Raw genomic sequence first — 16189 nt, 5'->3', positions numbered from 1 at the left:
CACGCACCGCACAGCGGCGCCCACGCAGCACGCACGCGGCGCCCACGCACCGCACAGCGGCGCCCACGCAGCAAGCACGCGGCGCCCACGCACCGCACAGCGGCGCCCACGCAGCACGCACGCGGCGCCCACGCACCTAACAGCGGCGCCCACGCAGCACGCACGGAGCGCCCACGCACCGCACAGCGGCGCCCACGCAGCACGCACGCGGCGCCCACGCACCTAACACTGGCGCCCACGCAGCACGCACGCGGCGCCCACGTAGCACGCACGCGGCGCCCACGCAAACAGCAGCGCCCGCGCAGCACGCACGCAGTGCCCACGCAGCACGCACGCGGCGCCCACGCACCGCACAGCGGCGCCCACGCAGCACGCACGCGGCGCCCACGCACCTAACAGCGGCGCCCACGCAGCACGCACGGGGCGCCCACGCACCACACAGCGGCGCCCACGTTACAGTGAAGAGGACTGTAGCCCTGGTGAGCCTTTTGCTCCAGAAACAGCGGAAGTATCTTTTTAAATATTAGAAAGCCAGTCGCCAAGGTGAAAACTAAAAAGAGGGCAGCAAGGGAAAACACTAGCTGGCAGGAGACGACATAATCAATGTCATTCTTCAAGCTTTACTTTTGCATTATTATGATTCGTAATAAAGAGACAAAACTCATGAAATAAGTGGCCCTCCGTACGAAAAGTTGACTTAGGGTTTCAATTTGAGTTTGAGTTCAAAATTTTTAATTTTACACATCTGCAAAAACTGTTCCACAGACGAAGCACAAGGTGATGACGTGAAGTCTAAAACCTGTCCTCTGATAGTCCCACCTGGTGCCCCACCTGACTCCAGGTCACCCTTGCTCCACTGGAGAAATCCCTAGGTCAGCTGCTCCGCTGGGAGCAGGAAAGGACCTGGGAATTCCCACATCTTTCTCATCCGTTCTGGGACGAGATCAAACAGCTGAAACAGTTGTCTAGTCCCTAGACTCTAGTAGGTCTAATGTTATGAAAAAAGAGCAAGACAGGACCAGGGTCCAAGAGAGTTTCCTGGCATGGCCTCTGGCACACAGGCACAGATGGAGAGGAGCCACACATGAACTTGAAGCCCAGCCCTGCTGCTAACTCAGGATGTGACCCAGAGCAAGTTATTTAGCACCTAGAAGCCTACATTTCCTCATGTGCAATTGGGCCGGGTGATAGCACCAACTTCATGGGGTTCTTATGAAGATTTTTATGAGATGGCACATGTAAGTCACTTAACATACTGCCCGGTTTAAAACATATATATAGATAGATAGATAGATAGATAGATCACTTAAGAATGGGACAAGGGACTTCCCTGGTGGCACAGTGGTTGAGATTCTGCACTCCCAATGCAGGGGGCCCAGGTTCGATCCCTGGTCAGGGAACTAGATCCCACATGCATGCTGCAACTAAGGAGCCCACGTGCTGCAACTAAAGACCCAGCACAGCCCAGTAAATAAATATTTTTTTAAAAAAGAACTCTAAGAGAATAGACTGGTGGTTGCCAATGGGTAGGAGGGTGGGAGAGGGTAGGAATGCAAGTTTGGGATTAGCAGGTGCAAACTGGTACATATGGAATGGATGGACAACAAGGTCCTACTGTATAGCACAGAGAACTATATTCAATATTCTGTGATAAACCATAATACAAAAGAATAGGAAAAATAATGTATATATGTATAACTGAGTCACTTTGCTGTACAGCAGTAATTAACACAACATTGTAATTCAACTATACTTCAGTAAAAAAATAAATTTAGAAAAAAGAACTCTAATAACACAACTGTCTAACCTAGTACCTTTGTATAAGGCCTCAGAGTTTAAAAGCCCTTTCACCTAAGTCTTTTCCATCTCAATAAATGCCACCACCCAACCACCGCCAAAAATCTAAGTATCACTTTGATTCTCTGAATTTTCTTGCAGCCCACATCCAATCCTTTAGCAAGCTCTTTATCTCCTAAACCCTCTTGTCTCCCTTCCCATGTCTTGAATTCAAGACAGCATCACTTCTCACCTGGCTTGCCGAAATAACCACCTGCCTTAGCGACCTTCTTCCATTCTTGCCCTCTACAGTCTCTCCTCTGCCCCAAAAGGCTCCCCAGAGTCGAGCTCTCCACACAGAGATCTTTCTGAAGGCTAATAAGATCTTGTGTCTCTCTGAAATCCCTCCAGAGGCTTCTGAGCACACTTAGGAAAACCTCAAACTTGCTGGCACCTGGGTTCCCCACTGACCCTGATCACCTGCATCCTGCCCCTTACCCAGAGGCTCTTCCCATTCCTCAAGTCCCCCAAGCTCTTTCCTCTACGGGACCTTTGCCCCAGCTGTTCCCCCCACCTGGAAAGCCCTTTCCTCCATCTTCACACAGCACTCCCTTCTCATTATTCAAAGGGCCCCTTCAATGTCATTTCCTCAGACTTTGCAATCTAGCCATCCTGTCACTTGCCACCACATTATTCTATTTTTTTTAATTTTCTGCATAACATGTACCACCAGCTGATATTTTTCTTGTCCATTAATTGCCTTGGGTGTTTGTTGTCTTTCTTCCCTTACCTGGTCATTCGGCCTCACTGCTATATTCCTAGAACCTAACTCAGTGCCTGGAGTGCAATAAATATTTGGTGCAATAATTCATTAATCTCTTCTCTTAAGGCCAAGAGGAAAGTGAAAGGACCATGTGCTTAACTTATCCCATCACTTTCCCCTTGGAAAACGCACACCAGTGTCCCTGGCCACTTAAAAATGGGAGTGGGGCTGGGATCCAGGTCCTGCAACTCTAGGCCCTAACACTGGTTTATGGAGGGCAAAACTGATAGATGTTGCAAAACTGAGGCAACTTTAACCGCTCGTCTTCACTTTGCGGTACCCACTGATACACAGCCTGTCACCTCAAGAAAAATTTGACTTGTAACGTGAAAGAGAAGGACCCAAAGAGATTCCAGGTGACAGTGGAAGTATCGGTTTACAGAGGGTCCCTGCTTAGACGCAGACAGGCCAGACCCACTGACCAGAAGATACAGAAAGACTACTTGAGATAAATGGGAATCTGTATCCAGCTAAGGGGATATGAAGGTCAAGGTCTCCAGGTCTTAAGAGAGGCCATTCAGCCTTCCACACCCCTTCCTGATTTCCTTTATAATGATTTGGAATACTGCACAGCTGTTTCATTGCAAGGAAAAAGAAAACAGGAAACCTACATTCCACAACTTCACACCAAGTCTTGAAAGAAAACTTAAAATTTCATCAGAATTGCAATTCATACCTGGTAAACCTCAAGCAAACAAAATACTAAAAATACCGCCTGTTTTCTCTTCCACTCACCAAGGTACCATAATCATAACTTGACACAGGATGGAAAACTGACTTACCAGCTTCGATGCATTCTGGCTTCAGGCAGTACTCCGGCTTAGCTTGGAGGCTTAAGAAACCTTGACTCACTGAGAAAACAGACCAAAATAAAGAAATGACTGGCTTGCAGCAGACCACCACCAAGTAACCCACCGTCAGGCACGTATGCGAGACATTTGCTGTCAGTTCATCCTTCCCTGTGTTCACACCGAATTCAAAACTCCACCTGGCTCAGTGTCACAGAACCAGACTCTGGTCACTAGCTAAGTAACCTTGGTGAGACTCTTGGCTGCTCTCAAACTTGGTTCTCTTGAACATAAGACAAGTGGGCACAAGCAGACCAGTGCTTCTTAGAATGGGGGCCCCAGGGCAAGGGCAGCACAGCAACATCACCTGGGAGCTAATTAGAAATGCAAATGACCAAGCCACACCCAGACCTTCAGACTCAGAAACTGGGCGGGGCCCAGCCATCTGCGGTTTAACAAGGCCTCCAGGTGATTCTGATGCAGGCTCAAGTTTGAGAACCACTGGGTTAAAAGATCTCTAAAGTCTCTTCTATCTCTGATTATCTGTGGTTTAAGTCTCATAATTTCACTTTTTGTTTACACCTACATTCTCATTTTAGTGGTGGGAAAATTGAAACTTATAGACTGTGTCATTTGGACCAAATCCAGAGTGGAAGGAAAAAGCTAGCATAGGTGGCATTTAAAGTTCTGCGTCTTATCTAAACCACCCATACAGACACGGCCCATCAAACGGGGAAGAGTAAAAATATATCCTATATAACTCAGCCATCTATCAACAGAGTCATTATCTGCCTGCCCTGTACCCCACACACCCTCCTCCCATCAGGCCCAGCCAGACAGACGCATCTACCAGACAGATGCAGCTTGGTGGACCAAGCTTCCAACTACTTCCACCAAAACAAAACCAAACAAAAACCCTGTAAGACAGAAGTAGCTTTTCACCAATGGCTTAATTTCCCCCATCTGCCTGGTAACTTCATCTAAATGGATTTCTGCAGAAGTATAGAACGGTGCCCTATTTGTAAACTTCAGGTAGCACCTGGGCATTAGCAGATGTGAGTTTAGACTTTGAAAATATTTGTGGTAGCCAAAGAAATTGTGGAGAATTCATTATTGCTGTACTCTGTGAGCAGAAATAAGGAATCATTTGGAAATGTGACACTCATCCTCCAAACAGTCTTTTTACCTGTGTTACATTAGAGATTCAAGAAAGCTGTCTATGGAGCAAACATCTCAGGCCTATTTTTTTGTTGTTTTTTGTTTGTTTGTTTTGCGGTACGCGGGCCTCTCACCGCTGTGGCCTCTCCCATTGCGGAGCACAGGCTCCGGACGCACAGCCTCAGTGGCCATGGCTCACGGGCCCAGCCGCTCCGTGGCATGTGGGATCTTCCCGGACCGGGGCACGAACCCGCGTCCCCTGCATCGAGCAGGCGGACTTCCAACCACTGCGCCACCAGGGAAGCCCTCTCAGGCCTATTTTTAAGAAAAGAAGTATCTTGTCGTAAAGTTATATTTTTGATTTCTTTAGAAAGCAAAAAAAATGTAAAAAAAATATATTTGGAACATAAAGATTAGTATGGAATATTTCAGTATGCCTTGGTGGTAGAACCATGGAGTAAATTTTCCCTTCAGTCTACTTCTATATGGTTACCAAATGTTCTTTAAGGAGCATGTGTCTTCTTTTTCAGTGGAAAAACAAACTTTATTGTAAATAATAATATTTTATGATTGTGGACAATACCTTCTTGATACTAGCCTTGTTTTATTTTAGAAAAAAGATAATAAAATAGTTAAAGACATTCCTTTCAAGATACAAACTTCCAGTTATAAAATAAATAGGTCATGGGGATGTAACATACAGCCTGGTGACTATGGTTAGTAATACTCCGTTGTATATTTCGAAGTTGATAAGAGAGTAGATCTTAAAAGTTCTCATCACAAGAAAAAAATACATAACTGTGAGGTGATAGATGTTAACTAGACTTATCATGGTGATCATTTCTCAATATATACAAGTATTGAATCATTATGTTGTACACCTGAAACCAATATAATAATGTTATATGTAAATTATATCTCATTTTTTAAAGTTTTAAGGAGTTATTTCTTTCATGGAAAATAATTATTGACCGAAAACCTCTAAGGAAGCAAAACTAAAATCAAATATCTTTACCTGATGATGAGTAAAATAAAAGTTTAAGTTAAATTAATTAGGACACAGACAAACCCAGTCTCTGAAGGAAGAGCATCATTTCCATGGGGGGGGTTATCTTAAGACCCTGTAAATTAAGAGGGGTCAACAAGCCCAGACAATGTGAAGGTTTAAGTGAATAAAACAGAGACAACAAAAAATTATTTCTAATACAAAAAATGAAAATGTTACTTTTTGCTGGTTAGGGGCTTTTTAAAAAACTTAAAGAGCGCTTTGGTTTCTCATTTTAGATTAGTCTATAAGCAGCAGAAATGACTTCAGAATGCAGTGACATCATCCACATGAGCATGAGAATGACCATAAAGTGGGGGTCAGCAAACTATGTCCTGTGGGCCAAGTCCAGTCCACTGCCTCTTTCTGAATGGTCTGTGAGCTAAGAATGTTTTTTACATTTTTTAATGGTTGGAAAAAATCATAAGAAGAATATTTCGTGGCATGTGAAAATGATCCGAAATTTAAATTTCAATGTCCAGAAATCAAGTTGTACTGGAATACAGCCATGCCCATTTGTGTACATATTGTTTATGGTTGCTTTCGTGCTACAACATAGTCGGGTAGCCACAACAGAGACAGCACATGGCCCAGAAAGCTGAAAAAATTGTACATATCAAATTTATGTAATGTTATAAACCAATGTTACCTGAATAAAAAATAAATCTAAAAGAAAAAAATGAAATACAATCAAATAAACTGGGTATAGGCATATAAGGCCTTAAACCCTAGGGCTCTAAGTTTGCTGAAACCACCCCAAGGCCAGTGGCTATCACTCTTACTGTATAAAGACTAAGGTTTTAAAAAAGAGATTACCCCAGAGCCTAAAATACAAATAAGAGGGAAGGAGGAAGGCCAGAAATTGCAGACATGTGACTGAACTTGTATAGGCAGAAAAATATACCACAAAGTTTACCCGGAAGTGCCTTGAAGAGAAGACGACCTTAACCAAAATACTGTCATAAAGAGCACTGTCTGGCAGGTCCCAGGAGATTTTCAGACAAGGACTTTGCTAGGTGCAGGGTGGGGGTGGGTGGCAGAGCCTGTGGAACTAGGCAGTGAAAAGGGGAGGAGGGAAGGAAGGGAGTCAGAAATAGTGCAGAGACATTTGACAAAAATATCATTTATGTTTTCACTTGAGAGTGTGCATTTATTTAAAAGCAAATGTCTCTGAATGTATTCATCCGAAAGGACATGGTCACCTGAAGCAATACTTCTCAAACTTTAATTTGCAAATGAATCACCTGGGGATCTTGTGAAAATGCAGATTCTGAATCAGTAGGTCTGGGGTGGAGTTCAGGCTCCCAAGGGATGCTATAACGCTGCTGGTCCACAGACCGCACTGAGTAGTGAAGGCTGAGGGAGGCCACACCCTTACTCTCTAACACCATTACAGCTTCTCTAAAGATTCTAAGTGAGAGAGAGCCGTGTTATTGGGCACATTGGAAAGTTATTTTTTCTATCTTAGGCAGGCCTCCTTACCCATAATAGCATCGCCTGGCTTGATGAATTTTACTGTGTTCTAAAAACTTCAGAGCTGATCCCAAAGAATCATCTTCTCTCAAGGAACAAAGATTTGGAATTCCCCAGTGGCCTAGTGGTTAGGACTCCACACTTTCACAGCAGAGGGCCTGGGTTCGATCCTTGGTCAGGGAACTAAGATCAGTGTGGCCCCCCCCCCAAAAAAAAAAAAAAAGATTTGCTGCCATCAAGAACATTCTGATAATATGCTACAGCCTCAGAATGTAATCATGAGAGGAATTTCAAAAAAGCTTCAAGCAGCAGTAACGGCATTAAAAAGAGCACGTATTTTTACCTAAACAATAATCATTTGGATTTTCAAGTTTGGGAATGTTTGCAGAACACAAATAGTCTCACTTTGTAGTCACTTCCCACATAGTACATACTCCCTTGACATGCCCGTATCATTTTTCCTCCAGTTTTGAATTTCAGGATAGGACACTTGCCTAAACCGCAAGCGCCGAGAAATCTCACACCAGTTTTCGAGAGCCTCAATTTCAGTCGCAGGAGTAGGAGGTTCAGCTGTACCAGAAAGCAATAAACCCATCTAATTTCCTAAATCTTCAGCCACAGAAAACATGGAAAGATGGTTTGCTCGTTTTAGCAGAGTTTTCAACCACACAACCCTAACTCTTTTAAAGTTTAATTACTGGTTTTCCCCTGCCAAGATAAACATGGCCTCCTGCATCCTGCATATGCCAAGGTATGTTCCCAGGCTTGCTACATTTCAAACTGCACCTAGACTCTCCTAAATATAGGGCTTGGTCCTACATAACTTTCAGGCTAATGAAATACTGTTTCATACTTGAGCCGTATGAAACAAATACAAAGGCAAAGAGTCAAAGATTCAAAATGCCTAAAATTTTAGAACATTCCTCTCCCCTTTCTATTTTGTTCTGTCTCATAAGAATATGCTTTTAACATCACCCTCTGGGTACATCATTCTCACCAAAAGTCATTAAAATCAATGAATCACAATACCTTCCAAATCTTAGGAGGAAAACCTCTATTTCCTTCATATTAGTTTTTAAATCTAAGAGAAAGGCAGAGTTAAATTTTTTATTCCACCAGAGTCACTGGGTTAGAAAGGAATTGAAGAATATCATTAACGGTGTATTTTTAAAGACTGATTTGCACTTTGTGAGTTAAATTTCATGATTCATTCAGGCAAACACCGATAAAAATCAAATGGAAAGAAATTCCAACATGGTTTGATCACAATGTAAAGTCTTTCCTCACAAAATAAATCAAAGTATCTGACTATGAATTCATAAACACTCATTTTGCTGAATGTAATGCATAAAAAATGTTTGCCCGATGCAACCAAATCCTCTAGCCACTCGAATCCACTTTATACCCACTTCACATTCTGGACTATGCATTTGGTACTTGGGAGTTTTTATTTATTTACCCTCCTAAAGAAAAAGCTTCCTTTCATTTGCATATTTAATAGAAAGTAAGGATGCACCACCTACTAACACAAGCAAACAGCCCTCCACCTGCATCCTGACCAGGTTTGCCAGAATGCAGCACAAGGAAGCCACTGCACTAGCCCAGTTCCACTTACCTAGAAAGAGGACCGTGCCCAGCACCAGGGTGCCACCAACGAACACGGCCAGGGCGATTCGAGTGCCTCTGTTGGTCGTCTTCCCACTCTCCACGCTGCTCCCTGTCTCTGCATCCATTGGGAGAGATGTAAGGGCCAGGCAAGAAGAAAGTCGCTTTCTGTGGCTTGGTGGCTGGTCTCAAGAGTCTGTTAGGCGTTGACATCCAAGGTTCTCATGCTCTTCTACTAATGGACAGGTTAAAAAAAAGCCCGTCAGGATATGTCCTCTCGCCACCCTTTCTCAAATACTTCTTCACAAATGAAATAAAAGAAACCCAAAAATATGGGTCGCCTTGGCTTTCCCCCTGACCAGACAAAACAAACAGTGGTTGCTTTATCTTGGTGCTCTCCCCCCAGCAAGAGGGTGCTGCCCCTCTCAACCGATCGTTTGGCAGGCTCTTCTCTCAGGCGTTCCGAGTGTATATGTTTTACTATGTTACTGAACAGATGTTTTAGCTATTTAAATGTATAGTCACTTGGGGAGGAAAAAACGATTGTCTTTATCAAAACTGGATTCTTGTCAAACTCCCCCAAACCATGATAAGTTAGGTGGCAAGGATTCTTCCGACCCACTTCAAGATCTCAAAGAATCACATACTTCTTTGGCAATAATCATTCTGCTTGCCTGAACTGTCTTCATCAAAGATATTCTTTCAGTGTGCGAGTCCCTTTTTAAAGCCTTCTAAGAGTTCCTGGGATATCCTGGAGCATTTTATTTTAGGAAGTTTGTGTATGACAGCATGTGCCAAAAATCAGAGTCGTAGCCCAGTGCAGTGCAAAGTAGTAATTAAGACACATACAGAGGCTGATGGTTTGGACTGGAACTTTTTTTAAGGAAGAAGGAAAAGCACTTCCTTTCCGTGGTGCTACGAATTGTACAAAAGGCGAGTAAGTGTTCGAATTAAGCTTATTAGCCAGCACAAAAGATATGGCAAAAGCGTTTTTCCCTGCATGTTTTAATGAAAAGTGCACCCGTGTATTGTGTCCTCCAGCCCCACCATTGGTTAGTACGTTTTTTGTGTTTTCATCAAGCCCCGGTCTCAGCAGATTCCCCAGGATGAATTCAGAGGTGATCCGTCTCACTGGAAAGACTGGTTAATGACTGGGTCTTTGATTTCTTGGATTATATTGATACTAACAATTTAAATGATAAAAATCTGCTTTCTTCACGGGGCATCTGATATTTCAGTGTTATTAAAATGATATCGATTTTATGATCCAGTGATATAGATATCATTAATTCACAGCACAATTGCCACCTACCTGTTTTTGTTTTGCTGGAGGTCACAGGACAGTGGGAGTGGAGCTGGAGAATTCAGCTACATCTAGAAACCAGGAGAGCACTTTTCTCATGCAAAACTTCTGCCTTTTGCCGTGGGAGGCATCACACCAGGGCTCAGCAGACACCGAGGAGTCCAATGTAACACGGGCTCACGTTCACAGTCCTGTAACACACCCTACCTTACTTTCCGCTCATTTCATGTTGCCCCCAAACCAGAAAGAATAAGCCTTTGTCCAAATTATGACATCATGGTATGTTCCAATAACACATCCTAGCAGGCCTTTGGCTTCTAGGATGGGATCCTCCCAAGAGTTTTTGGACTTGACTCCATACTACTTCTTAGACTGTGAGCTCCATGAGGTCAGGAATCACATCCATCAAGTTCAGTGCTGCAGGCCATCATCCACAGTTCATGGTCCACAACAGTGAAGGGAGAAATAGGAGCAATGAAATTACACAAGTTAGCCTCAGCCACTTACGCTTAAAAAGCAATTTCAGGAATCTCAGATGCTAGTGTCTGGGGGTCTTTCAGCCTCCTAATTCCTTCTAAATGCTCAGATGATAATGATACTTCACACGGGTAGAGCACTTTCATATCCCATTTTAACCTCATGGTAAACCTATATACTTGCTAGCAAAGGTATTTTTATCTCTGTTTTGCTCCTAAGAAAACTGAGGCCCAAGGACTGGCCTCAGGTGACACAGGAAAAGCAGGAAATGGAATAGCAAGGGGGATCACTGCCATACGCTGTGCACAGGGGAGAGGACATCCACATAAGCATGACACCAGGACCCACTTCTTCCCTCTTTCCTTCTTCAAATCTCCTCACACCTTTCCAGGTCCAGACTAACATGCAGTGGTGATCGTGGGTTGCTGGCTGGAAACCTTGGACTGGCAGTTTCCCCAGAGACGAGGGCAGTTGGGACTTACCCTGAAGCACACCTATCCATCACTTAACCTTGTGAATTTATTTTTGAACACTCAACTGCTAAGTGAAAAGCCTTTAAACCAAAAAATACTTCCATTAGTTGTAACAGGAAAATTAGGATGCATTCCATCCCAGACAAAGATATGCAAGTGCAGATAGAAAAATGTATTAATTGAACAATGAAAATAAGTCTATTTCAAAATGTCAAAAATACAGTATGTTCACCTAATGTAATGAAGGTTTGTTTTAACTCACCAAAGGACTGAGGAAGACTTGAGAGTGGGTGGGGATTGGTAGAAGAAAGGGTGCAGGTGAATCATTCACCGTCAAGTGCATTCCTCATCCTGTGCCATTTTCTGCATTAATTTTTCAACCTTTTCAGAGATGACGATTATTTTGTGCTCAAACTGCACTTAAAAATAAAGTTGCAACACAGAAAAAACCCTTTAGAGCAAAATAAAGAAGTTCAAAGCACAGAGAATTAGAGTGCTCACAAGAGACAAAAGCAGGGATCTGCAAACTAGGGCACGTGGCCCACTGGCTGTTTTTGTAAATAAAGTTTTATTGGAACAAAGTCATGCCCATTTGTTAATGTATCATCTATGATTGCTTCCATGCTACAAAGTCAAAGTTGAGTAGTTTTATGACACAGATAGTATGTGAAGCTTAGAATATTTACTCTCTGGCCCTTTCCAGAAAAGTTTACCAATCCCTGGACTAATGAGCAACAAAAGATGCTGCCTATTCAGACCACCCCCACGGCACACATACACAAAGCAAAATGGTCATCCACACTTGACCTGCTTCTCAAAATCGTTCCATTTGATATTCTCTAAATACAAGCTATTGCGTCAAGGAAATTGGTCGATGTGTCTTTGCCTGAAACTGTGCTACTGAAACTACAGCATATTACTTAGTGTGTTTTGAAGTGAAAAGTCATTGTTCTGGTACAAAAAGGGGTGGGCATTGTCAAAAAACTTTTATAATTTCTCAATAGCTGTAAAAATGAGTTAAATTTAAAGTCACTATGCAGGTAAGTCTGTTAATAGTCTGGTCTGCATCTACCCGTTTCAATTAAGAAGCTCCAGGGCTATCAGGAGCCTTAACTGAAATCAATGAATGAATCAACAGAAGTTTCTTGAGCTTTTCTCAGGCGCATGGTCCTGCGCAAGGCCTGTGAGGGAAGATGAAGAAGCCATGCCAGAGATTCCAGACTGGGAAACTGGGCTTGGGCAGGAAAACATCCCAAAGCCTTGGCAACTTAGTTACAGAACACTAAAGGTCACTAAATGTCCAAAGAAATAGAAATCTCTGGGTGGTAGACTTGTTGGGAAGACTTCCAGAAGGAGGACCAGCAAGAATGGACAGCTTGAGGAAGAAAAGGAACACTTCCAGATAGGCCAAACCCCATCCCAAGAGGGGACTTGCTTGGGCATTTACGTCTCTTCCTGCAGGACTCGCAGGTGAGATTGTTTATCCACAGATAAGTGAGTCCTGCAGTCTCAGCCCAACTCCAGTGGCCGGGAGGACAACTGAAAACGAGTCTATGCTAAACATGAGTGCATCTGGTCATTACTTGGATGTTTGGGGTCTTCTGTTTCTGTCAGTAAAATCCCATGTGGGCCACAATTTCAGTGAGAAGGAAGGAAATGACTCAAATCCTGAAAAATGTACTCATCCATCCCCTGGAAGGAGGAGGGAGGGAGTGAAGGGAAAAGAGGGAGAGAGAAGCTAAATGCTGAAAACTCAGAGCTGGGAGCTGTGGCAGGGCTCTGTTATTCGTTGGCAGGTCCATCAGATTAGGGAAGGTTCAAGTCCCAGGCCTTGCACTAAAGGGACTCATTACTTACATTATATCTGATTTTTTTTAATCTGATATTTTTAAACATCTTTCTTAGCTAGGTGTTCTGTGTCCTTTTGCAGATGAGGAAACTCAAGTTTGGAGCCAGTAAGTGATTTGCCCAAGGTCACATAGCAGGTATTTGTCTTAAGGCCTGAGGGGTTTCAAATTCCAACCTCTTTTCTCTGTGCCTTGTTTCTTGATAAATTTGTTTATCTATCTCAGGTAATTAGCAGAGGTAGGTATAGCATAACAAAAAGACACTTGAGCTGAGGAAAAGCAATGATAAACTATGCTTCCTCTAATTCTCTTGTTAAAAAGATTAATTATCACATTTTATTTCCTTAACAGGAACAGCAGCCATAACTTAACATGGGGGAAAAATTTTTTTTTGAACTGGGGAACAAAAATAGCAATACATAAAATATCTCCTGATTTCCTGCTGCTAGTAACTGAACATTAGGAAAGATATATAAACTTGAAAGGTATCTATCCATGAATTGTACTTGTTTACTTCTGAGCCTAAAGGGGACTTTTATTCCCTGATTTTCTCACCTCCTGGACCATACAGCTACTATTTCTTCAGTATGCCCTCCTTTTATGCATATTATCATCAGTCCTTATGGCAGTTCTATGATATAGGAATCTTTTCACGGGTTTTAAAGATAAGGACACTGGGGCTTCCCTGATAGTGCAGTGGTTGAGAGTCCACCTGCCGATGCAGGGGACACGGGTTCGTGCCCCGGTCTGGGAGGATCCCACATGCCGCCGAGCGGCTGGGCCCGTGAGCCATGGCCGCTGAGCCTGCGCGTCCGGAGCCTGTGCTCCGCAACGGGAGAGGCCACAACAGTGAGAGGCCCGCGTACCGCAAAAACAAAAGATAAGGACACTGAAGCTGGCAGAGGATAAGTAATATTCCCAGGGTCACCTGATGGGTAAATGACAGAGCCCAGCTGGAACTCAAACCTATCTGGCTCCTGTTTTGAGAGGTACCCGGGATTTTTTCTAAACACGTATGATAAGATGACGGACATGGAGACAGGCTTCAAAAGAAGAGTGTTATTCACAGTTTTCAAGAGGAAGTGGCATGCCATGTCACAGACGGCTGCAAGAGGAAGCACCAGGGTTGGTCAGATGGCAGAAGGGGTGAGGGGAAAGTCTGAGCAAAAGCCTTTATTGTGGTTTTCAAGGGAAGAAATGGGCGAGGCAGGGTAAGCAACTGAGCAGGTTTAGAACTGGAATAATTTCAGCAGGCTCTGGTCTATAGGACTGGGCTCTAGTTGTCCAGTACCCGGCCCTGGGGTGATTAGGGCAGGGGGACAGTGTCCTGGATACTGCACAAGCCTGATGAAAGGAGGCAGGTGGGGGCATGAACTTGGGATTGGTTGGTTTGCATTTCAGAGGCATGGTAGAAGGCAAGTCATTCACTATGTTTAGGAATTAGCTAACCCTTGGAGGGGCAGTCCCTCCCTGGGTCTGAAAGGAGTCACGATGTCAAAAAATCATAAAATATAGAAAATAAAAAAATGATTAACAGCTACAAAACCCATGAGATTTTTCCCAAAGCACTCTACTGCATAACACTTCTATTAAAATGTAATAACTATTCATCCAACTAGTGCTTACATACTACATCCTCAAATTGACCAGACCCACTCTGACCGCTCAGTTAGACTACTAACCTATGGAAGTTTGAACGTGTCTTTGATTAATTACAGCCAACTGCTCAAGCACGGCTTACTCAGATGTTTATGAAGGCAAGAGGCATATAGAGAAGCGATTCTCAAATGTGAATGCTCAGGCACCAGAATCTTCTAGAGGGCTGGTTAAAATGCAGACTGCTGGGCTCTGTCCCTAGGGTGTCTGATCCAGTAGGTCTAGGATGCTTGGAAATCGGCATTTCTAACAAGTTCCCAGGAGATGCTAATACCATTGGTCGGAGGACCACGTTTTGAGAACCACTGGCTTAGAGAAACCACTGAATCTCTTTACAATGTATCAATAGTAAGGTAAACTCAAGAACTAACAAAACTAAACATTAAACTTAGGTATTGAAACCAAGGATGACATTCAAAATATTTAACAACCAGTATGGCATGGCGCTGACCAGGGGGCTGGGGCCAGTCTCAGCGGCCCCTGCTGTGGCAGGCTGTTATGACTCTGTTAACAATTGTGAGGTGCAGCACAGCGTGCCGGAGGGTGATCCTGGTTCAACAAAAGACCACAAGAGGAAGTACACAGCACACCTCGAGGGGCCGCACTGGGGTGTGCGCCTCTCTTAAGGTCCTCGGATAGAGTGCTTTGGGGTTCCTGAGTAAGGCCAGATTGATCAATTCAAACCAAAAAGAGCAGGGTTGTGGTGAGCTCCACAGGGGTCTTATCTAAGAAGCACACAAGGGGGCCGGCCCTGGGAGGCACGGAGACTGTTAATCACAAGGGCTGCTGGGGAAGTCATATCAGGAACTTCCCTTCAATGCAGGGGACACAGGTTCGAGCCCTGGTCCGGGAAGATCCCACATGCCACGGAGGAACTAAGCCCGTGCACCACAACTACTGAGCCCATGTGCCACAACTACTGAAGCCTGCACGCCTAGAGCCCGTGCTCTGCAACAAGAGAAGCCACCGCAATGAGAAGCCCACGCAACGCAATGAAGAGTAGCCCCCACTCGCCGCAACTAGAGAAAGCCCGTGCACAGCAACGAAGACCAACGCAGCCAAAAATAAATAAAAATAAAATAAATTTATAAAAAAAAAATCACCCAAGAAAAAAAGTGGACCAAAGACTTGAACAGACACTTCAAAAGGAGCTTATCCAAGGGACCAATAAACATATGAAAAGGGGCTCAACTTCATTAGTCATTAAGGAAATGCAAATGAAAACCACAACAATGTCCCTCTTTTCTGGTCTCTTCTCTTCACCACAGACCCTCACGGTTCTCCAATCCTAGTTGGTTGTGTTCCCATTGGTAGTAAGAACAGCCAGGTGAGAACATACACCTGTCTGCTTCCTCTCATCTCTGAGCTGCTTGAGGGCTGGGATCATGGTCTGGACAGCTTTTCACCTCTGGAACCGGAGGGAGAAGGCATTTAACATTGTAGGTTGAATGCAACTGAAATCCCAATGATATGTATAACTGATTCACTTTGTTATACAGCAGAAAGTAACACACCATTGTAAAGCAATTATACTCCAATAAAGATGTAAAAAAAAAAAAAATGTGAAGCAATTATACTCCAATAAAGATGTTAAAAAAAAATCCCAATGAAATGGCAGAAGCTCGAGATTCAGAATGTGATTCTGCAGCCAGATGAAGAGAAAGGACTAGAGAGGAGAAAGAACAGAGTCTTTCTCTGAAGTTACTAGACGTAATCAAGGACAAAGAGGGAAATCATTTCTTCCAAGACACTGGCTGACGCGTCT

General features: G+C 43.7%; 1 protein-coding gene across 1 annotated transcript in view; it reads right to left on the bottom strand.

Annotated features, from left to right (window-relative positions):
- The window catches only part of PHEX (phosphate regulating endopeptidase X-linked), a 198819-nt gene extending 189943 nt beyond the window's left edge, over positions 1–8876 (bottom strand). The window contains exons 1-2 of the mRNA XM_004283074.4: positions 8679–8876; positions 3382–3450 (exon numbers count right to left, since the gene is read on the bottom strand). Of these exons, the coding sequence (XP_004283122.1) occupies positions 3382–3450; positions 8679–8796 (187 nt within the window). The 5' untranslated portion in view covers positions 8797–8876. The remainder of the gene's footprint in view (positions 1–3381; positions 3451–8678) is intronic.
- Positions 8877–16189: the final 7313 nt, after the last annotated feature.

The sequence above is a fragment of the Orcinus orca genome, chromosome X (assembly GCF_937001465.1).
Source record: "Orcinus orca chromosome X, mOrcOrc1.1, whole genome shotgun sequence".
NCBI lineage: Eukaryota > Metazoa > Chordata > Mammalia > Artiodactyla > Delphinidae > Orcinus > Orcinus orca.
This window is presented reverse-complemented; position numbering and strand designations above follow the sequence as displayed.